The 23306-nt window shown below is 39.0% G+C and overlaps 1 protein-coding gene across 2 annotated transcripts in view; it reads right to left on the minus strand.

Moving 5' to 3' along the window:
• Nucleotides 1-3843: 3843 nt before the first annotated feature.
• Nucleotides 3844-23306, minus strand: part of ranbp10 (RAN binding protein 10) — a 32223-nt gene continuing 12760 nt past the window's right edge. For both annotated transcript variants that reach the window (XM_088298729.1, XM_088298730.1), the window contains exons 3-15: nt 21589-21641; nt 15257-15424; nt 14715-14737; nt 13083-13267; nt 12713-12825; nt 11215-11323; nt 10994-11142; nt 10684-10891; nt 9250-9389; nt 8925-9073; nt 6378-6489; nt 6059-6200; nt 3844-5810 (exon numbers count right to left, since the gene is read on the minus strand). In XM_088298729.1, the coding sequence (XP_088154855.1) occupies nt 6070-6200; nt 6378-6489; nt 8925-9073; nt 9250-9389; nt 10684-10891; nt 10994-11142; nt 11215-11323; nt 12713-12825; nt 13083-13267; nt 14715-14737; nt 15257-15424; nt 21589-21641 (1540 nt within the window). In that variant the 3' untranslated portion in view covers nt 3844-5810; nt 6059-6069. The remainder of the gene's footprint in view (nt 5811-6058; nt 6201-6377; nt 6490-8924; nt 9074-9249; nt 9390-10683; nt 10892-10993; nt 11143-11214; nt 11324-12712; nt 12826-13082; nt 13268-14714; nt 14738-15256; nt 15425-21588; nt 21642-23306) is intronic.

Here is a 23306-nt window from a genome sequence, read left to right on the forward strand (position 1 = left end):
AAGGAGAGAAGGGTGACTGAAGTCAGAAAACATTTCCCTAATGGCTTGCATGCGACTGTGAACATGCATTGAATTGATTGGGCAATGAGAAAAGTGGGTGTTGTGTATTTTACAACCCCGTCTTTCCCCCCATGAGAATGAGGTGGCTCGTTGTCATGGTGATTTCTGTGTCCCATAGCAACCATGCTAAATGTTCATCCCAATTCTGAAGGCCGGAGGTCTCTTGATGCTCTGAGGATGTCGACAGCTTTAAAGGGTATAATACGTGCTGGAAAGTCTGAAGAAGCCCGCTGCGCTCGCCTTGAGAATAATTACAGGCTTTGCACAAAAAAAGAAGTTCAACAACACTCAAAGTGAAATTTCAAGCCTGAGTCTGAGCCACTAACCTTTGGCCAGCCAGCAGAGATTTCAGAGTGACTTGATTAGAATTTAACCACTGCTGTGCGGGGGAGTGAAACAGTCCTCGGGCTTGATGATGCGTTTATTTATAAATTGTGTTTTTGTTAGCCTTGTGCTTTCGATTTATGGGCTATTCCAACTCAGTCAGACCACAGGTCAAGCTTTCAAAACCTTTCAATATATCACACCATAAGACCATTAATAAAACTCATCTTAAAGATGTGTATATCTGTGGAAATTTCAGTGGGTAAATGCACTACAGCAATATATGCAATCACTAACCACACAAAAAGAGCTTTCAAAGAGAACCCTTACAAAAAAGGTCCAACCTTATACCTAAGAATATGATAGAAAGGTAGCTTGCTACAGTATATAGATAAATAATTTATTAAACCCATGAGAGACATTCCATAATAATGTTGACTTTGTTGCATGTTTCTGAGTTTCGTTATTTAGCTACAAGGGATTTATTCTTCACGTGCAACAGGTACCATATATATATATATATATATATATATTTATATATATATATATATATATATATATATGTGTGTGTGTGTGAGTACCACTTCTCCTCACTAGGGTCGCGGGAGCGCTGGAGCCTATCCCAGCTGTCTGCGGGCAGTAGGCGGGGTACACGCTGAACTGCTTGCCAGCACATTGCAGGGCACACAAATACGAACAACCAAACCATCCAGGCTCACAATCACACCAAGTGACAATTTTGAGCATCTAATCAACCTACTATGCATGTTTTTGGAATGTGGGAGGAAACCGGAGTACCCAAATGAAACCCATGCAGGCACGGGGAGAACTTACAAACTCCACACAGGAAGGCCCTGTAAAACACAATGAAAATATGTCTTCAAATGAGTTTTAAACGTGGACAGAGAGGGGAATTGCCTAAAATTTAATGGGAGGTCATTCCATAGTGAAAGACTGGCAACAGAAAAGGGGCAATCCCTCATTAGGCTGCGTGAAAAGAAGATAGCAGTTATGGTGTTGGGTCCCTGTGGCCCTTCTGCTTTCAATCCTGTTGACCTTGGGCCCCTGGCATCTTATCTCAAGCCAACAGTCTCAAACTTATGTTTTAAATGGGACACTGATTTGAAATTAGATTGGCAAATCACAGTGCTGTTGTTCGATCCAGCTTCTCTCATCGTAGGCAGCTGGTTAAAGTGAACCCCTTTCTTCCAGCAGCATGTGGTCCCCAGACCTGAGGCAGCAGGCGGGTGCGTATGAGGTGGAGAAGCATGGAGAGGTACACTGGGGCAAGGCCATTTAAAGATTTGAAGACGAACAGAAGTATCTTAAAGCAAACTCTAAAGTGCACTGGGAGCCAGTGAAGAGAGGCCAAGATTGGGGTGATGAGATCTGTCTTACGATATCCAGTTAGAAGACGAGCAGCAGCATTTTGCGCCAGTTGGAGGCACTTGAGAGAGGACTGGCTGACTCCAAAGTAAAGTGCTGGTAGGTAAGTGGGAGGTGTGAGGGACCACGGATGTGCAAGTAAGATGACAAAACTGTCCAAAAGTCATTTGTGTTACTTACAAAAATTGCATACTTAAAATAATTATAATAATAATAATAATACATAATAAAACTGATTTACTGTAAATACATTCACATAAAATAAATAATAATATCACATTTATAAATATCACACACACCCCAGCAAACCAGCCAGCAACATTAAATCACAGCCTGCTGCTTGTCAGGAAACCATGGCATGTCTCGCTAAGTACCAAGCCATCTCCAACGGTCCGTGTCTCTTTTGAGCATGAGTTATAAGGTTTGAAAACAGATTTTAAAAATAGAAAAATTACGTCATTTGATTTTCATTTTAATATTGAAACAAAAAAATTGAAATGAAGCTTGATAGTTTGTTTTCTGGAATGAGTAAGGAAAAGTCTAAAACAGTTTGATTTTCAATTTTTAATTCCAAAACTAAAATAGAATAAAGCACCAGACACAAATCAAAATACGGTTCGTATATTTGTTTTCAATTCCCGGAAGTTGTTGCCGACATCATTTTTCCTACTGACCAGGAGGTGGCGACAGCATGGCGTGTGGGGGGTGGGCGACGACCGACGCCTGGGAGATAAAATCGCACAGTACATTTTGGTCACATATTCTTTATTCTAAACAAATAAATGTGTGTGTGTGTGTGTGTGTGTGTCATGTGTTTCTTTGTTTGTGCGGTTCGTAACCAAATAGTGGTCCGCAGACCGGCGATTGAATTAATTATCAAAATGGTACCAACCATTTTCTCTCAGTATTAGTAAGTAGTAAGCGTTTGTGCCATTAGGCTTGAGCATCAAAGTACAGAGCGCTACCTCCTGGTCAGTAGGAGAAATGCTGTCGGTGAGACCTTTCGGGAATATAACAATTTAAAATCAAACTGTTTTTAGACTTTTGCTTACTTGTTCCTGGCAACAAAGGAGAAGCTTATTATTTATTTTACTTTTTATAATTTTGCTGTTTCTGTATTGAAACAAAACTCAAAGAGTCGTTTTTCTATTTTTAGTGTCGGTTTTCATAAAACAATTTAAAATCAAACTGTTTTTAGACTTTTCCTTACTTGTTCTTGACAACAAAGGAGAAGCTTATTATTTATTTTACTTTTTATAATTTTGCTGTTTCGGTATTGAAACAAAACTCAAAGAGTCGTTTTTCTATTTTTAGTGTCGGTTTTCATAAAACAATTTAAAATCAAACTGTTTTTAGACTTTTCCTTACTTGTTCTTGACAACAAAGGAGAAGCTTATTATTTATTTTACTTTTTATAATTTTGCTGTTTCGGTATTAAAACAAAACTCAAAGAGTCGTTTTTCTATTTTTAGTGTCGGTTTTCAAACGTAATATTCAATGACCAAAAGAGACACGAAACGCAAACATATATATGCATGTACTATTAGCTAGCGCTAGTACATTGATAGGTATTTCATAAAGCAATAACTTCAACTCAAAACATTTGTCTGAAGTTGATTTAAGTCTCACACCCTCGACAACCGTGATGGGAATTTGGGTTTTTCTTTCATTAACGTCTAGTGCCACCTTCTGGTGAAATATAAAATAGTATATATATCTTTTACAAGTGTATTTGCCCTCTTTTGGCCAACATTGAAACCTGTTAAATAGGCGTTCAATTTATGATTTGCTGCCATGTGACCGATTATTTTCAACCCAGATTGTGTTATAGCCTTTATTTAGCCACTATGAGTTCTTATGCCTGCTGCCTCCCAGCGAACACGTAAGTTGAAATTGATTGAATGAGCTGCTTCCTAGATAGAGAATATTCACAACTATCTTAAAAAAAATAAATACAATATTTAAATATTACCTTTAATACATATGACAATTCATAATTCTATGGGATTGCACTATCCTCCATTAACATATTTAGACATGATTCATACAAAAAAAACCACACAAGATCAGTCATATGCTCATGGATGTATTTTAATAAAAATAATTCTGTTAAAACAGAATACAATATTTCTTTAACACATTTCCAGTACATATTTTTCCAATTATAATTTTTACTTTTTTTTATTTTATTTTATTTATTTTTTTTATAGATTTTCAAAGTCATGCTAAGTAGACAGTAATTCTTTAAACTTAAAAAAAGAAATAAAAGGAAATCCTTTATTACTGCTGTGCTAAAACGAAAAAGAAATTAAAATCACAATAGGAGTCAGTTGTGCACTTTTTTTCCACAAAGGCTCAAGTCATTCTCTGTGAGGCCTTGGACTTTTTCCAACAAATGTCTTGCATCCTATGTGTCACTGATCAGACCGGTGGTCATGTCTATGCAGGGATCAAGGGAGACCTGGCTTCAAATACCAGCAATAGCTCAGAGTGTCCTCCCTTCAGGAATGAAATAGGAGGTTCTGTCTGTGTAATAGGCGTCCTTTAAAGCTGAAAATCTGATACGCTTGTGGTTACTATTGTCTGACCTTTTTTAACAAGTTGGTCAAGAACATGTTTAATCTAATTTAAAATAAAAATGTTTGATTACGTTCTCAATTTTAGTGTGGGGGTTCACAATGCCCAACAACTGATGCAAATTCAGTAGTTGGAGTTGGAACTCTGCACTTTGTGGAGTAAATTGACATTACTCGCCAAAGTAAAAACATCATGCTTGAATACAGTGACCCAAGAAGATTTTTTTTGTTGTTTGCTATTTCTATGAGAAGACATGACAAGTTTACTTCCACTTCAATTTTTAAAGAAACAAAAATTCCAAAGTAAACTATTAAGAACCCCCCAAAATAATTTTTAACTTGTAACATGTTAATGCTGTTTTTCAACAGGGAGTTATTTCATTATGCATGTTAAATTTGTTGGCAAGGGAAAAAGAAAAACACTCGCAGGCGTGCAAGGGAAGTTTTAATTGAGAATGCAATATTGGCACCCATGCCTGAAAAATATGAACTCATTTGTTAAGTCAAAAATTTGAATGCTCTACAATTTGACAACATAATTTTTTTGCAAATGTTTTGTCACTTTTTTGTTTTGACAAAGGATGGATGTGATTAACAGAATGTCCTCAGTTATGTGAGTGACAATGTAGCATTAAATCGATTCATGCGCATACTTGTTTCTGTTTTGTTTTTATTATTGAGGCTTGTGATCAGTTTGGATGGAATCAAAGGGAAAATTGAGCATAACTGTGATGAACTTGTTTAAAAAAAAAAACAATGGGCATTTAGAAAACTGTTGCTAGGAAATAGAGACTGCTTAGTTATATTCATATATTTGGGTCAGAGGTGATAGTCCCCCTATCCCGGTAATGTACCTCAGTACATTATTCCTGGATCTCTTGTGCGTCGAACGCACAGTATGATCAAGCAATTTTAAAATACTTTTGTTTTGCTCTCTCGAGGTAAAGTAACATTGTTCTGTTTTGCATTGCAATGTTAAAATGATATTTGTCCAAGTATGTATTTCAGGGAGACTTATTTTATTCAGGAGGATGAATAATGTCCAGCTATTGGGAGTGTCACCAAGCTAAGTAGTTGTGGACATTGTGGCACAAGATATGGTGAAGATAAAAAGTAAAATCCGTAGAAAAACCTACTGTAGGGAGTCAAAATCCACCAATGAAAAGCAAAAGAGGAGAATGACTGACTTTCTGTGATGAGCACTACAATCTGACAAAAAAAAAGCATAGATAAACAGAAATATAATTACTTAATATTTAAATAGTGTCACACGTTTATTTGATAATACTAAATTAAAAAGGAAGCTTTCTCTTCTACTCTTCTTTCTGCTTTTTCGGTCTGGGCCACTGGCTCTGCCGTTGATAGTCAGCCAAACACACCAATCACACGCATGCTTTCTTCTCTGTAGCCATGAGAACCACCTGCTGGACATGCCCACTCTTTTCAGTGCAACTGAACATAAACCTGTAGAGAGACAGTCAGTCGTATAAGTCCAACAAATTGGTATCATATGTATTATCTCTATTTATTAAATAATGCTCTCTCAGCTTGACACTGTATCTGTTGGCACCAATCATATTCAGTATCTTCAGGTTTACTGTATTGGACATATGGACAGATAGTTTAGAACTATTTTTATGTCTGTCCATACTTGACTTGATAATAGAATAACCAGATTTATTTGTTCTCTGTCTACTCTAGTACATACTCACCCACACAAGGGCTAGAGCAAAAAGTTGTCTACTCTGGCAAAAGAGCAGGAACCAGACCTGACCCGGGCCATAAGTTGTACACACTCAGTGGCCTGGCCCAGTGCCAACACCAAAGGAGGCTGCTTAGGCAGATTTTGGGACTCTAGACATGATAGACATGAGACACAAATCAGAATGAATATCTTTCAAAATTCATCACTAACGAGTGGCATATAGCCTGACCACGATATTAATCCATGTTAAACTAATAACCACGCTGGGGTCAATACTGTAATACTGTACAATGTTAATACGTGTAAGTGTGTGCTTTCTTTCCTACCCAGTATGGCACTGTTGAGTGCGGAGCAGAGCGGCTCTCTCTGCGTGGGGTCTAACTGCTGACCCACGGGGCAGTTCCACGGATCCGAGTAGGCCAACAGGCTGAATGCATCCTGCATATACAGAAGCATCCTCAACATTGGAAATGGCACACATTTCATCTTGCAAGATGTAAAACTCTCACAGCCTGAATCATTCATGAAGGGAGACAAAAGATATGTCAGACTTTCATCATTTCTCTGCATCAAATATTTTGGAAACTTGGACGCAAAAATTACAAAAGCAAGTAATCACAATAGTAAAATAATGTCATTTTTTTTGCTGTACACATATGATAATCTTAAAACCTCATATTCCCGTTACTACTTTTGGGAATGGAAAAATGTCACTCAAAAATATGGTATTCAGGCTGTGAAGACAGATACAGATTTAAAACGGTGATTATGAGGCGTTATGATTGATCCACCATTGAAAATGTGAGAAAAGGTCTTAGCCCCTCACCCCACAAAAAACACAAATATGTACTACTATGAAGGGTGAAAAACCACGAAGGCATACCTCCAGGTAACACAATGCAGTGATCCCTTGACTTGCCCGTGTGCCATACTTACGAGTTCTTCAAGTTATGAGTCTTCGCTTAGTCTTACCCCTTAACACTTTTCCGACTGAGAACCATGGTCTCAGAAATGGAGGTGCTGAGAACCGCTCTATGAGAATTGGAGATCACAGCTTGAAGAATCCAGCAGTACCGATAAGCAGAGATGCAATACAGATCCACCAAACCGAACCCCCTCATTGCCTTGGCTGCGCCTAGAAATTCTGTCCATAAAAGTTATGAAAAGAATCTGTGACAAAGGGCAGCCTTGGCAGAGTCCAACCCTCACTGGAAAGGAATTCCGGGCGGATCTTATCCACCCCTGGGGCCTTGCCACAGAGGAGCTTGTTAACCACCTTGGTTACTTCAACCCCAGAGATAGGTGAGTCCACCTCGGAGTCTTCAAGCTCTGCTTCCTCAATGGAAGGCGTGTCAGTGAAATTGAGGTCTTCGAAGTATTCTCCCCAACGACTCATAACGTCCCGAGTCGAGGTAAGCAGCACCCCATCCATACCTTAAACAGTACTGCTTCCCTCTTCCGAGACGCATCCTGTACCAGAATATCCTCAAAACATGTTCCTGCCACTCACCTCCTTCCAGGTCTCACTGTCATTGCCCACGAGACCATTTATTTCCCCCAGCAGAACGAGGGAGTCCCCAGGGGAAGCACTCTCCAGTGCACCCTGCAGGGACTCCAAAAAGGCTGGGTACTGTGAAATGTTGTTTGGTGCATAAGCACAAACAAGAGTCAAGAAATGTACCCCCACCAAAGGCGAAGGGAGGCTAAACCCCAATATACAGGCGCCAAGCCGGGGGCTACAAGTATGCCCACACCTGCTTGGCATTTCTCACCTTGGGAAATTCCAGAGTGGAATAGTGTCCAGCCACTCTTGAGAGGACTGGTGACAGAGCCCAAGCTGTGTCTGGAGGTGAGCCCGACGATATCTAGTTGGAACTTCTCTGCCTTGCACACCAGCTCGGGCTGCTTCCCTGCTCGAGAGGTGACATTCCATGTCCCAGAGCTTGTTTCTGTATCTGGGGATTGGACCGCCAAGGTTCCTGCCTCTGGCCGCCTCGCGGCTCACAGGGCACCCGACCCCTTTTGGCCCCTCCCACAGAAGGTGAACCCATGGAAAGGGGGACCCACGTTGTCCTTTCGGGCTAAGCCCGGCCGGGCCTACCTCCCGGCCTGGCTAGGGGGGCCTTGGTAACCGGCATCCTGACAAGGGGAAAACTGAGTCCAATACTTTTGTTCTTCATAAGGGGTCTTGAGAGCCATGCTTTGTCTGGACCGTCACCTAGGACCTGTTAGCCAACGGTGACCGTACCAGGGGAAAAAAGCCCCAAACAACTCAGCTCCTCGTATCATTGGGAAACGCAAACCCCTCCACCACGGTAAGGTGACAGTTCAGGGAGGGGCACTCAAGTGAAGAGAGAAAAAAATGGAGCAACTAAGGTACCATACACTGGGGTCCTGGAACAGATTGACAGATTTTCAAATAACTTATTTGCTGCCATTAAAGGCAATGCATGTCAAAAATCTATTTTAAGTGACCTTGCAGTGGTTGACTTAATTCATTTACATACGTATGTACGTACATTGAGTAACAAGCTTGGTCAAGCAACAAATTACACTCTTAAATCAACTAATGACGGTGTTGAGCAATTTGTATAATATAAGAATAATGGGCTGTCTTTCACAACTCCACAGATCCAAGTTAAAATTAAAGAGGGGTCACAGTTTCACTTTTCACATTATCGTGTATTTGAAGGCTCTCCTAATTTTGGAGCAGTTGAAAACATATTCACCAGGATTTGCTGCCAATAGGAGAAATCCCACCAGTCCAGTTCTGTCATCATTTTCAGCAGATTTAGCACAGTTGGCAGTGGAGGTATGTGACGTTGTGCAAGTGTGAGTATGTGTGACTGTGTGTAGGCTCCTCACGCATATACCTGCAACATCTTCTTGTGTGTTGTGTTTTTGCCATAGTCGCTGCACAGCTTTTCGTTCAGTGCCTGAAGCTCCCGTCCGAACTGTATCATCCTCTCTGTGGCTGCCTGGTTTCCTCCACAAAGCAGTCTGCCGTTTCTATAACCCTCCTCTGTTGGCAACAGACATACAGGCACATATTGGCTATTTCACACGAAAACCAGACAGTTCGCATTTTACAAAAGAGCACATGAATCTGAAGTATAACAAGAAAGAAAAAAAAAAAGGGAAATAGAATGAAAGTAGCATGGAAATGTTTCATTGCGCTCAATATCTGTGCACGCATACCTGTTACACCATTACCAATGCTGTTGTCATCTGGCTGAAGTATCTCTTCGTGTTTATATGTGCCATTCATGATACGAGCGGACGAGCCCTCAACAACACCATTAGTGTAGTGTTCCGCTTCAATCTCCATCTCACTGTCACTATAAACAGAAACACACGCAAAGACAGGTGGGTGGGTCACCAGTACTTATCGTTTTGCTTTGCACAGAAAAGCTTCAGCTGTAATGACACAGGCTGACCACTGGGTGGAACCCACGAAATGACCTACTGGAAGTGTGTTTGGCATAAGAAAAAGAAAACTCCCAAAGAAGAAATGCACGGCTGTGTATGTGTTACGATAAGCTAAAAATGTAACTCCAAAAAATTCTGAATTAAATTTTTTTTAAAATCACATCAAGACTGTGCCGAATATCCGGTGCTGGCCCAGATTGCGACCCCCAACCCAGTGTGAATCTCTTTGCGGCGATCAAAGGCTTTTACCTAAGCTGAGCAATGAAGCTCAATGCTAATGTGAACGCTAGTGTACTTCTCCACTTTGTCACTTCAGCAATCATTAATGTTAGCTTGGTACAAACTGAAGAGGGTTTTAACTGCCTTAATAAGGTGCAGCCCAGCGTTAAAAGCAATGCATGTGCATTGAAATAATTGCTTTTATGACATTGATGTACCAGCTTTATCATCATCATCGGCACCGGTATGTCAAGTATACCTAATTTGCACATTGACGGTTCACAGAATGCATTGTGTGTTGCAATGCATTTAATTAATGAAGTTAGAAGGACATTAATCCTTGTCATGTGTTAATGTTAGCAGTAGTAGAATCGGTCATATTTAACACATTTACGTTTTATTTAGTTGCATGATATTTTTGTTTTTTTATAAATCAACCTGAGATTTAATAGTGACATCAATGCCAGTTCTTTGTTCTACTTGCTATGCTAATTTTTGATGCAAATATCAATAAAAACACTTTGAATGAAATTTAACTTCATTGAAATGTCCAATACAAATGAAAATATTTGATGATATGGTCAAAGTGTTTTGGATTAGATATATGAATGTATATTAATTATATATAACTAACATCGGCATGAGGTGAATTTAGTCTGGCCGTATTTATTATACTTTAGCAAATCTTCTCGCGGGCCAGATTAAACCCGTCTGCATCGTGAGCTGGCCCAGCAATCAGCTGTTGGGTGGCTTGTTGAATTTCAGGGTTCATGTATAGAAATCAGCCTTCCCTAAACCGTTCTCACGAAGTTAAAAGCACATAATTTTTTTTTTTTTTTTTTAAAGTCTTGGTGAAGAATTAGATTCAGGCACCACTCACGGGTCAAGCTCCTAATTGAATAATTGATTTACAAGTGTGTCTCAACAATACAGATTATGTTCCGAGACTGAGATTTATTTGACACTGGGTTAAGCTCTTCCTACCTGGTTTCTTGGTTGCTGTGTGGCTGGCTCTTGGTGGAGTCAGAAGAATTAGACTCAGAGTAGTTGATGGATGAAGGTGAGGAGGAGGAGGAGGAGGAAGCCGAGGAGGATGTGCTGGGGTATTTCATGTTGCTGCTAACAACGCTGCTGTGGCTCTTTGATTTTTTGGAGGGAGTCACCCCGTTGCTGCATGTTGGGCTGTCTACACCTGGAGGAAGAAGCAAAACACATGAACTAATATTTGTGACGCGTAAGCCCCAGATATGATGATTTTGAAAATGTTTTAAGAGAGAGAAGAAAAACTAAACACCTCCAGTGTGCATGTGTGACTTTCCAGCCCCCTGCCGAGGGCTAAGGTTGGGAGAACCTGGGTAACTTCCCTGGGACTTCGGGGAGCGGATGGTCAAACAGCGAACTTCACTGTCTGTACCGTTCACCATTTCCACAAACTGACGACACCTAGAAAACACGCTTATTGCTATTACTGAATTTTACAACAGGAAATCCCAACCTTAAAACAAACCAACTTACTTCAACATAAACAGAAGGTTTGGATTGTGTTCTAACAGGCCAGGATAAAGTTGCTGAGTGGCTTCAATGGCTTCACCCACACGTCCCTCCAACACCAGCTTCTGTATTCCTGCTCAGCAAAAGTAATAGTAAAACTTTAACCTCTCCGAGCCTCCTGTCCAGAGTCTTACAGAAAACAGATTGGGTGGTCTGGTCAAAAATGAACAAAATAAGGTTATTTGGGGGCTATTTGGTATACAATGGAACAAGCGTATTGTGTGTCTAAAGCAGTGATTCCCAACCAGTGTCCCGTGAGAACTCTTAGGGTGTGCCGAGGGATGACATATTAAATTTCACTTAATTGGTCAGAAAGTTATTTAATCATAACAAGTAATCTTTGTCCATCTATCCATGTCAGCAACTTATAGTGAGAGTAAGAAAAAGAATCAATCTTCTTTTAGCGGGCAAAAATATAATTGACATGTATCAACTTTAGTTTGTTGGCGTGCCGTGAGATTTTTTTTAAGTTAAAATATGTGCCTTGGCTCAGTAGAGGTTGGGATTTACTGATGTAATGTATAATGTTAAAAAAAAAAAAAGGAATAGCAGAAAGTCCCCCCTGGGACAGCTGCTAAGAGGGCCAGCAGCGTCGATCTTGGTGAAAAATGAGACTGTTGGTGACATCTATAAAGCCAACTTCACAAAATGTTATTCCACTAGTTTTCATTTGTTATGATTAGTTTAACTTGAAAAATAGATTAGATTAAATTGACTTTAAAATAAGACTAAATTTAAACCAAGTTGAAATAAAAAATTCTGTTGATAGTTGGGAGGGTTTAACTTTAACAATGGCCGCCATTTTATGTGTTTAGAGCAAAAATGAGTTTCTCAAATAAAATTGATAGACAGTCGCAATCATCAAGAGTAATTGTTGGCGAGATAACGGTTTATTAATGAGTTTAGAGGTGAACAAGAAGACTGGATGAACTGTCATAAATGCTAGTGACCGAAGTGCAACTGTACTACCGACGCTACAACTGCGGCTTTTATTCATACGTTTAAGCATTAATTGAGCAATTTCTCTTTTCTCTTTAACTCTGGTTGATCGATTATAACTGTCAGGCAGTTGCTGCCAAACCGTATTTTCTGCTCAGCCATAATAAAATGGATCTGGAACATTAGCCGAACGTTTTTGGTAGCTAGCAACAATGTCAGCCCATATCTCGCTGAGCGGCAAAGGTCCATGTGAGCGTGGACGCGGCAAATTCCGCTCACAAGAACAACGCAAGTGTCTGGAAAACATTTTTGCAACTTCAATTGTGTTGTCAAAAGAGCATAGACTCAAACCCTCTCTGTCATAACTTTACGCAGAATGAAATGTATTCTGCTTCGCCTCTTGTCCGGATTTTGTGGAGGGTGTTTCCTGGAAACAATTGCAGGCTACTAAACTTCAAGCACAAAAGTTTAGTTAGTTGCCAGTAAAGACAAATCAATTTGTGTTTGTGACTTATTCGCTCACTCTGTCTATTCTTTATAGATGTTTGGTCTTCTTGTATCATGGTCTCTGTGGCTCTGGCAAAAGCAGTGGCAGTGGCATAGTATCCGTGATGGACCAGGTAGCTGGACACCATACTGGAATCAAAGGAAGGAAATTAACACCTGACTTTACATGGAACGATGGCCAAATTAATTTAAAACAGCAAATGACAACTGTCGTTTTGTTCCTATAATCTGGTAGGTCAGTTCAAGTTGACACACTGTGTCTTAGTAGTAAGACACAATTACAAATACTCCAAATTCTATTCTTGCATTTAAACAACAAATAAGACAATTCAGAGAACATTTTCAGAAACAGGATGAACGATTACATAAACATGATGAAACCTTACTTCTGCAGGACAGCTTGCCAGTCACCCAGCCTTTCTCCTATGGGGAAGCGAGCGATCATCCCATGGATCTTCGCTCTCCATTCACTCATGTAATCCTCAATGTCGAAGACAAATGGCTGCTGTCCGAAGTTTGCATCGACAATCTCGCCCGGAGTTTGAAGTCCCACAGTAGGGTACAGGTTAGGCTGGATTTATAGGGGGTAGAAAAGTTGAAAGTAGCAAGATCATACTGACATCACTATGTCACACTTTGTTCATTAATAGCAAACTTTTTCACCACTAATGTGACCCAAAATGTGATCCAGTTTGAGAAATCCGATCAAAATGTAATCAATCATTCCAATTGTGAACATTGGAAGCGTTTCAAATAATCACATTACTGTCTTCTGACTGGACAAAATGCCTGCTAAAAAATACATGAGGATTTGTGGACCAAGTAAAGTGCAGTGGATATAAAAAGCCGACATTCTCCTGATCAAGTGACAGCTTTTTATAATTCAAAATCAATGTGAAAGGGCCAAAAAGGGCCAACTTTTTTTTCCCCCTGAAAAGTCCAAATCGATCAGATTGTAAGGTTATCTTCGGTGCACATCCTGCTTGAGATCATTCCATAGATGCATGATTGGACTCAGTTCTGCACTCTGGCTGGGAATTCCAAAACTTGAACCTTCTTTGATTCATTGCAACGCTAAAAGATGGAGTTCCTCAGTTTTTTAGCACAAATATGAAGGAAGTGTTCATAACTCCCTCCAGCTTCACTGATAATGTTGCTGCCACCATGAGTCACTGTAACTATTGTGTTGTTTTCGTGATGAGCAGTGTTGCTTGAGGCAAACAGTTTTTGGAATGTTAGCCAAAAAGTGGAAACTTGCTTTTATCAGAGCACGACACCTTTTTCTAACATGCGAAGTAAAATGTGTTTTTTTTTTTTTTTTTGCTAAATGCATGCAACTGTTAATGCATGTAACCCTTTGAGGTTTATATTTGTAAAATAAGACACCAGTCTTATCACTCAACCAAATGGCCCAGATATATGAAGAAGACGGTGTCACGCGTAGTAAACAGACAATAATTGCCAGAAATTTCTGCGGCTCCATCAATGTTGCCGTCAGCTTCTTGGGCAACCTCCCTGAACAGTTTTGCTTTTGTTTTGTTTTTTGGTGGGAAGTTGGAAATGTCACTGTTGTGCAATGCTTATACTATCTTAACCAAAAGTGGCCGTCTTTACAGTCTTGTATACTGGAAATGGTTTTGTTCCCTTCTCTGCGGAGCATGGCCTGTGTTGTAAGATGTGCTTTAAATGGCAGCAGACCTCTGCTGGCTCCCATTTAATAAGAGCTTGAGCGTGCTTAGTTAATTCTGAACACAGCGCAACCACCTTATCAAAAATCAACTAAGTATCCCATTTAAAATATTTTTTCATTTCTTTTTAATAAAGCTATGAAGGTTATTAAAAAAAATTAAATTAAATCTTGGGCTCATTTCTTGAAATCACAAAAAAAATGGCAATTGAGCAGGTGAGTGTATTCTTTTCCTAGCCACTGTAAGTTAATTAAAGTAACAGAAGCTCAATATAGGCTGTAAGTAGAGTAGGTGTCATTGTATAGGTAAATGTTACAACATGGTACTTACAGGGAGGTCGGTGAAAGCCACACCTGCAAGGTAAAAAAAAATCATGTAACATGATTCCAGCCAATTAATATGACTAATGAATAACCATGTTTGTAATTTAATGCGTATTAAGTGAAAAAGTACCATCATTTCTTCAGAATTACTAATCAGGGTGAAAGGGGAGGGGGCCATTCCTCCTGGCTAACGAATACGATGATGGAAATTAATACCTTTATGGATCTTTTTCAATATAGTGTCAATGATTTTTTTTTCCCTCCAGAATCCAAGGTCTTTTGTAATTTGTTCATGCAAGAATATTAAGAAATCTAGCTTGTTATAATAGCAGTTTTATTGATTTGGAATCTGCAAAGTTGAGTTGGGTTTAAAATAAAATCCTATGAAAAAAAATTGCACTATTAATTTGGAGTTACCTTCAATTAGCATGAGTTTATTTACAGAAAAGCCATTGTTACTGTGTCATATCGTATTAAAGTCGCTTTTGTCGCATCAAATTAGCGTGTTATTCGTGAGAAATTATGGTACACGGATCAACATCCACCTACCTAAACTGATGCCATTTTTGGTGTAAAAGCAAGTGTTGTTGATGAGGTTAACGCAGCAGCCTATCACATCTCCCGTTGTGAAAGTTGGACCGTATGGTTGGCCAGTCCCAGAGGAGCAGAAGGAGTGGCCATCATCTCCATGGTAACCATAGGAGTGCTTGTCCCATCCTGAAATAGGGCAGGGATTAGGATTATTTTTTACTTCATACTTTCAACCCTTGTGGTGAAAAAGAAAAAGTCTGTCACGAGGACAGTGAGTGTGAAATATCATAGTTTTCAATTGAATCAGGGAATCATGTTCATTGGTAAAGGAATAGCTTAGTCACTCATTTATGCCTGACGCTCACAATCATTGACAATTTTCCAGCAACCTGATTCACTTTGCATTGATGGGTTTTCTTGGGCATGCACTTTCCGAGTAATTGGTGCAATGAAATAGATGACCAGCTGGGGGCTCTCTTGAGAGGAAAAAAAAAAAACTAGTGAGTCACTATCAGCAGGTACAGTAACATACCCAAGACAAACCAACTCAGAAGAGGTTAGCACTTAAGAGACTGAAGAGGATGTCATGAGGTTGTTTTTTTTTTCCAAACACTACCATTCATGCATCTAGAAGGTTTGTTCATCCAGAATGTTATCTTATACCTAAGCGAGAATTTAGTTGCATCTCTAGTTTTGTCATTATGAACTTGTACAGTTAACTATTTCAAGATTTCTATTAAAATTGTATGCTCATTAATATTATATGGAATAGATCTTTATCATCTTAAAACCCCTAAGAAATCCATTCGTGATAGCAGACAACAGATCAGATATTATCAAAAATGGGCATTATTAAAATGAGTCACCCACATGAATTGATTTCACACTGTTATTAATCCATCCATCCAATCTGAATCGCTTTTCCTTACTAGGTAATCGTACTTTAAAAAAACTCAGCTGAAGAGGTTGGTTCTTTTTCATATTTTTAGTCATTACAGCAATGCTGACAGTTTGCTTACAGTCCTTACGAATGTAAGAAATGTTCTCAAATTGCCCAGAATGGATTTAGCAAACAAATATGAAGCATATGGATGAATCGGTGAACACGTTTTATTTTAGCATTGTTCAAATGAAACTAAATGCGTGTAGTTAAAAAAAAAAAGAAAAGTAAACCCTTTAAATAAATTCAAACCTCAATAGTATCTCATTATATTGCGAAAATAATCACTACTCAGCAGTCAACAGCAGCAATAAATTCGGCCAATCATTGGGCTCTGCATGCTACTGTATACAAGACCACGAGCAGATTATGGAATGACTGCTCGTCTATGAATGCTAATATCGGAGATTTTGGATATAGGCCGATAAAATTCGATACTATTTTTAGGGCAGATATCAGACCACAATTCGATACAAATATCAGATGGGAACACCCCTACTTTCTATTGCAGTTTCAACATCCCAGATGAGAGCGCCACGAATGGAACCTGCGTGGATTGTTGACCCATCTGGCAGGCACCATAGGTGACGGAGGAAATGTATAAAAAAGCAGGGCTGCCAAGATTGGCTCTGGCTAGGCTAAGGTAAATGCTTACTTGGGATGTCACAAAATAATCTTTTCCGAATGGATTATCCTATCGATTATTCCATCGATTACTTGAATAATGGCCCAAAATCAAATTAAATACTTATATACAGTAAAAGCTACAGTATTGACATTATTGCTCGCATGTTGGAACACCAAGTGTACCTTGCGACTGAGAAATGCGGTGGATCGCTGTCTTTGACACAGGTGACCATGGTTCAAAGCCCAGGCTCAACACTAACGTCCTAATAGGCATTAGACCCTAATTCCAAACCATTTCCTGGGTTAAAATGAGTGAGTTGCATCAGGAAGAAAATCCCTTGTCAAAACAATGCCAAACACATACTATTGGTAATTAATCGCGCGAAATTACAACAAGACGTGCGCAGGTATTTTAAAAAAAAAAAAAACTGCAGTGTCAACTTTCCACCAAAAGAGGGTGCTAGTAGACCGTGAAAAAGGTCAGGATTGAGTGTACAGTGGATTTATGTGGCCTATAATAGTCAGTGAATTGAGTACAAAGAAGCCCAGAAAAATGCCTCAAATAAGAAAGTCGACCATTTGTAAGTCATTTTGGTTGACTTTTTTTCCCCAGCCCTAATTTATTGTCACTCTATTTTTAATTCCTAGAATTGACCCTCATTTAACTAGTGAGACTTACTCAAATTAAGATGAGCTAAGCACTCAGAACAGTGAAATGTTTTAATGTGAAGTTAAAAACAAAACGCGTGTAAATTTGAATTCTCCAAGTACAACAACAAACAAATACCAATTAGAACCCTGATATCGTGTAAATTTGAATTCTCCAAGTACAACAACAAACAAATACCAATTAGAACCCTGATATTCAATCCCAGGTATGTATTCCTCTATTTTTTTTCCATGTGGCAGGGTAAAGGAGGATCTGAAAGGGGCCTGTATTTAAGAGCAAGAACAAAGGAAGTTGCCAGTTGTTTCCAATGAGCCGATAGAATATACAGTACGCCTGTGCGTTATTGTATGTAATGCTGCTCCGTCTGTATTAAAGTAAGATAAGATGTCCTTTATTAGTCCCACAATGGGGAAATTTGAGGTGTTACAGCAGCAAAGATATAGATCACACAGAGTCGGCGGCGTAAAGTAGCAGTTTATGTATAACATCAGCAGCAGACATTCATAAAAAGCATGCAAATATACACAGTATAAACGTATCTAGTGTAAGGAAACACTCCTAATGCCTGTCCATTATACAGAGGGGGAAACGCTGTAATGATAAAAACTACTGAATGATTGAAAATACTGCAATCATAAAAATATTGCAATGAGAAAAGTACTGTAATGGTAAGAGTACTGAAATAATAGAAAAGTACTGCAATGATAGAAAATACTGCAATGATAAAAGTACTGTAATGGTAAAAAGTACTGCAGTGATAGAAAAGTACTGCAACGATAGAAAAATACTGCAATGATAAAAGTACTGTAATAGTGAACGTCCTGCAATGGTAGAAATACTGCAGTGATAGAAGTACTGTAATAAGAATACTGTAATGGTCAACAAAATACATCATTGGTCAATATTTAAGTACACCATTGGCTGAAAGTACAGTAGTAGTATATATTGCATCCTAGGACTGCACAATTGCACTAATGCCCTCCCGTTTGTAGGCCTGACCCAATGTTCTTGTTAAAAAGTCTGACAGCAGTCGGCAGGAAGGAGCGGCGAAATCTCTCTTTGAAAAACACACGAAAAAGGCTCGATAGTGAGCCACGCTGCTGTAAACAGGCAGCCACTCGCGCGGCGCCGGAACCGAAAAAGTAGTACTGTCTGCTAATTTTCATTAGCCTGCCAATGGCATTTCACATTATGTTAGCATACCTATGTTATTGCATGATTCAGTTGAACATTTTGATGTTTAAACATGCAATGTTTGATTTTCTTAAAATGACCAATTGGAAGTGAGAAATAAATAAATCAGCGTCTTAGTGAACTCTACAAGTGATGAGTCTTTTCCTCAAAGTGATATGATTGTCTCCTATTCCTTGACAGCTAGAGTAAGAGCAGTTACTAAGGAATACTTGAATAACTGATTCTTTTAGGTGAATGCATCATGTGGGAGGGGTATCATTCTAAAGAGTTTTCATGGTCTATTAGGGGTGCAACTAACGATTATTTTAATAATCTACTAATAGTGCACTCTATGCATCGTAGTGCCTTCTATATTTGTCATTTTGTATCATTTGTATACTTGTGTGACTTGTGTTTGTGTAGTCTCTGTATGGTGAGGTATTAGATTAATCTGCTGACAGGGATATTGCCTCTAAACCCAGGCTCACTACTCCAACATGCTAATGAAATGGGCAGGCCTCCACAGCAGGATCAGACAGAGGTCAGAAGTAGAGAACACTGTACTATTAAGGGACACACATGCAAATGCAAAGATGGATGTGTTTCATTTCTTGCATGGGTGCATGACATATGCACATACTAATCTCCTATTGGATCCAGAGAGAAGAAAAGGAAGAGAAGTTCCCTCACAAAGAGTCAATGGGTTCAGAACAGATGGACTGACAAATACGCAATATCAAATGAACAATAATCATTCAGACTTAAAGCAATCAACAGTAATCGGTCCAACAGGGCTACTGTCCTTCGGAATCCTAGCAACCAAAAATATTTTCATGACTGTTTAGACAGAATTAGAAAACACATTCATCCGTGGAATCCCGTTCCATCCGGTTCCGCCCGATGACACATTGGAATCAAGAAGAATGATCTTTGTGAGTGCATCTAAAGTCAGATGAACTGGCTGCCCTTGCGTCCACTGGATTTGACACACCCAACCTAACAAAATATATCTTGACTGGTCAATAAGCAGGCCAAATTGCTCCAGAAAGACCTGGAAGCTCTGTAATGTGGATAGTTAGAAGAGGGGAGACTTTTGATTGGATAGGGGAGGCCATAGGCTTTAGTCACGCTTTCAGCTACTGGAGTGGAGTGTAGTTTGCTGGGCCATTCATTGATGTCATTGTACGTACGTACGTAAACATGACTCGGTGAGTGAGTATGTGCATGCATGCGTGTACAATAGTACAAGCCCAATTCTGATGAAGTTGGGACATTGCATTACAAAATACAATGATTTGCAAATCATATTTCACCTATGTTTAATACTTGATTGGTTTTAGCAAATCATTATTTACTTAGAATTTTGTGGCTGCAACACACAAAAAAGGTTATCAGAACATTAATATGTTGTCTATGCAGTGTAGTCCAGTGGACCCCAACCTGTTTTGCACCGCGGACCGGTTCATACAGCTCCTAACTTTTGTGGACCGGTAACGGGTTGATGCTTTGTACAGGCGGGCTTGGTACGTGGTTGGTTTTTACTGCGTTCGCTAGCTTGTGGGTTTAATATTAGCGTAATGCAAAAGAGACAATTAGCATCTTGAGATGTCAACTGCAACTTTGTTGTTCTTTCATCTGTGTGGCCCGCCGTGACCCAATCCAAAGAGGCCCACGACTGGTACTGGCCCACGGTCCGGTGGTTGGGGACCACTGGTGTATTCAATTAAATAAAGGTTGGACATGATTTGCAAATTGCATTCCCTTTTTATTTATCTTGAACACAACGGCCCAACTTCATTGGAATTAGGGTTGTACTTCGAAACAAGTTCTCCCATAGCAGACGAGCTTTGAAAGTGCGTAGAAGACGACGAGAGCATACGCAAACTGGACATAGCCTGGATATTCCAATTGAATTGTTTGCATGATGCTCGTTCAGATTAGCAAAAGGAATACAACACCCCAGTGAATTTGGATTTGAATTTTTTTTATTCTTATTGAGGTGTTTATATTTTCATTTGGTCATTCACATACATTCCAATCAGAATACAAGGCTTCTTTTAAACCCGGCTAGTTTTCTGAACTGTTATTAATAAAGATTAAGAAGATGGATACATTTTCTTTTTTCTTTAATACGTGACCCTTTTTTTTTTTTTTAGAATAACTGATGCGACCCAGACTATCTCCAGTGGCCTCCATATAAATTGAGTCAGAGACCCCTGATGAAAACCCTTTACAATTTCTTGAATAGCTGCATAATTTGAACATAAAACTTTTTCATCTAAATCACAACAACAAATATCCATCCCTCCATTATCCAAAACGCTTCTCCTCACAAATAACCTTCCTAAACAAATACTTTGCCTCACACAATAAGGATTTGGGAGCCGATGGAAAAAGTTGGTGAGTTTTACTAAAAACAGTAACTGATGACTGATTCGATCAGAAGATAAACCAATCTATTTAAGCAACCTGTGTACTGACTGGACAGTCTACACCCGCTATTTGAGACTGGTCAAAACGGCATTTTTTTTAAAAGGGCTCAGGCCCCAGTTTCACTAATCAGAAGCGGCATGCTACAGTGGAGTCTTTTCTTTCTTTCACCACTGCTCGAGAATGCTTAGCGCCTAGCTAAGAAAGTTTGCACCGCACCACGCATCTTCTGCTCTATTAAAGACAAATAAGTTACCCTTCTAAAAAGTATCTCTTTCACAAAAGGTCGATGAGAAGTTGCAAATCAAGCAAAAAGAAAGCATGAGAAAATGGAGAAACTGAATGATAATCTCTAATCTGAAATGCGGTCGTCAAAGACCAAAATAGTGCTTTCCACAAAAGTTTTTTTTAAAACTGAAAAATAAATGATCAAACACCAATTTCTAACCTTTTTATTATATGTTTATTAATCCTGGTCTTGTCATGCAATGTCAGTCACTTGTTACTCACCAGGAAGTCTATTCATGTTGACCCCTTGTGCAGACAAGCCGATTCCCATGTAGCTGCATACAAAAAAAAAAACAGGTGTTAACCATCAATGCTTAGCATTAATTTATTTTCTGCATACATGTGTGTTCATTATCAGAACAACAGCTTCTTTTAAATTTGGCATTTTTACTGCATGCACAATATTCATAATGAAACTTTGGTCCATGTCACTAAAAGGCCTTTTGATCATAATATTTCTCATCTTTTATGCCTCTAATGCGCAGCGAGTCATAACTTGACTCGAGTCAGACTCAAGTTACCTGGACTTGAGACTTGCTTGCCACAAACCTGGGAACGACTTGACCTAGTCCAAAGATTCAAAGGTTCAAAGCGCCTGGACATGAACTATATGACATGACAAGTCATCGTGGTTAAAGTTTACATTTCAACACAATTTGCCTTCTTAAGAAGGACAGCAAGAAAAAAATGTTTTTTTGTTTTATTCGCAGCAACTTGGCAAAAATATGTAAAGCTAGGTCCAAAGAACCAAAAATGGGAAATAATTGTAATAATTCATTATTCTTTATCTTTTTGGGGAGAAATGTGCGTGTGAGAGAGTGACAGCTAGATTGTATTTAAAGGGGAACCCCAACTTTTTTTTTTTATTTAATTTTTTGCAAGAATACATTCTATGTGACAGCACTAGTCAAACATGGCAATCTGATTAAGTTGACAGAAGTGTTTTTATTTTTTCAACGCATTCTTTGTTTTGATGGCTATGGAAGGCCAAGAAGCTCCATTTTAAGTGGCAGTGAATACGTTTTAAGGATTAGCTTTTAAAATCAGAAATTCATCATGATTTCAGGATGGTGTTGTGTTGATGTTGGTGGCAACTGTGTATGATAGCAGCATAAGGTGGGACATCAACTTCAACCATGCTCAATGATGAGAGCAGCCCTTGCGTCAGCGAGTGAGCATTTCACTAGATAAAAGGAGCTGACAAATGTCATTGCTAAACATTTACCAACTCAGTTAGGATTTGTTTCTGAAAAAAGCAGGCACGAGTGGCTGATATGTCGAGAAACATTTATTTTCAGTGGGTCCATTTCTGAAAAAATGGCAAATTTTAGTTTTACTTATTATTTCTAAATGGCTTGTTTGGCCTTCGAGTAACAATAAAATGACAGAAAAAAAAGACCTACTGTAATGTAATTTTGGGAACGTTTTTGCCAATCACAAAAGTCAAAATCCAAACTCGGGCAAATCCTATTTTGCTATTCATAGTAGGATACGTTTCGCTTTAACGCAGTTCCAGACAGAATTCCTTGAAGTGATTACACAAGCAATTAATTCCAATGTTAACCGATTATGTGTAATTCTTAGCTTAACAATTTGCATAACTTTTCATCTTTCCTACTTGATACTTGTCATAATGATATTGATCAGAAGTATCTCATATCCAGCAGTGATGGGCGTGTCAGTTAACTTGCGTCATTTGCCAGCGGCGGACACGGAAATACGTCGTAATCAGGCCATCATTATTTCAGGCCTGCCCAGTCATTCAAGTTAGGACTGGGTAATTTGGGCTGTCGAAATTAAAGCATTGTAAAGCACAGTGATTAATCCAATTTTTTTTAACTCAGTTAAATATTTCAACTCAATTAACTCCGTTTGATTTACTTCAAAAATAATTTGCATTCTGCACATATTGCGCCATATTAGCTGTACATCTTTAGCAT

The sequence above is a fragment of the Idiotropiscis lumnitzeri genome, chromosome 6 (genome assembly GCF_059441095.1).
Source record: "Idiotropiscis lumnitzeri isolate Australia: NSW breed Sydney's pygmy pipehorse chromosome 6, RoL_Ilum_1.0, whole genome shotgun sequence".
In the NCBI taxonomy this organism is placed as follows: Eukaryota; Metazoa; Chordata; class Actinopteri; order Syngnathiformes; family Syngnathidae; genus Idiotropiscis; species Idiotropiscis lumnitzeri.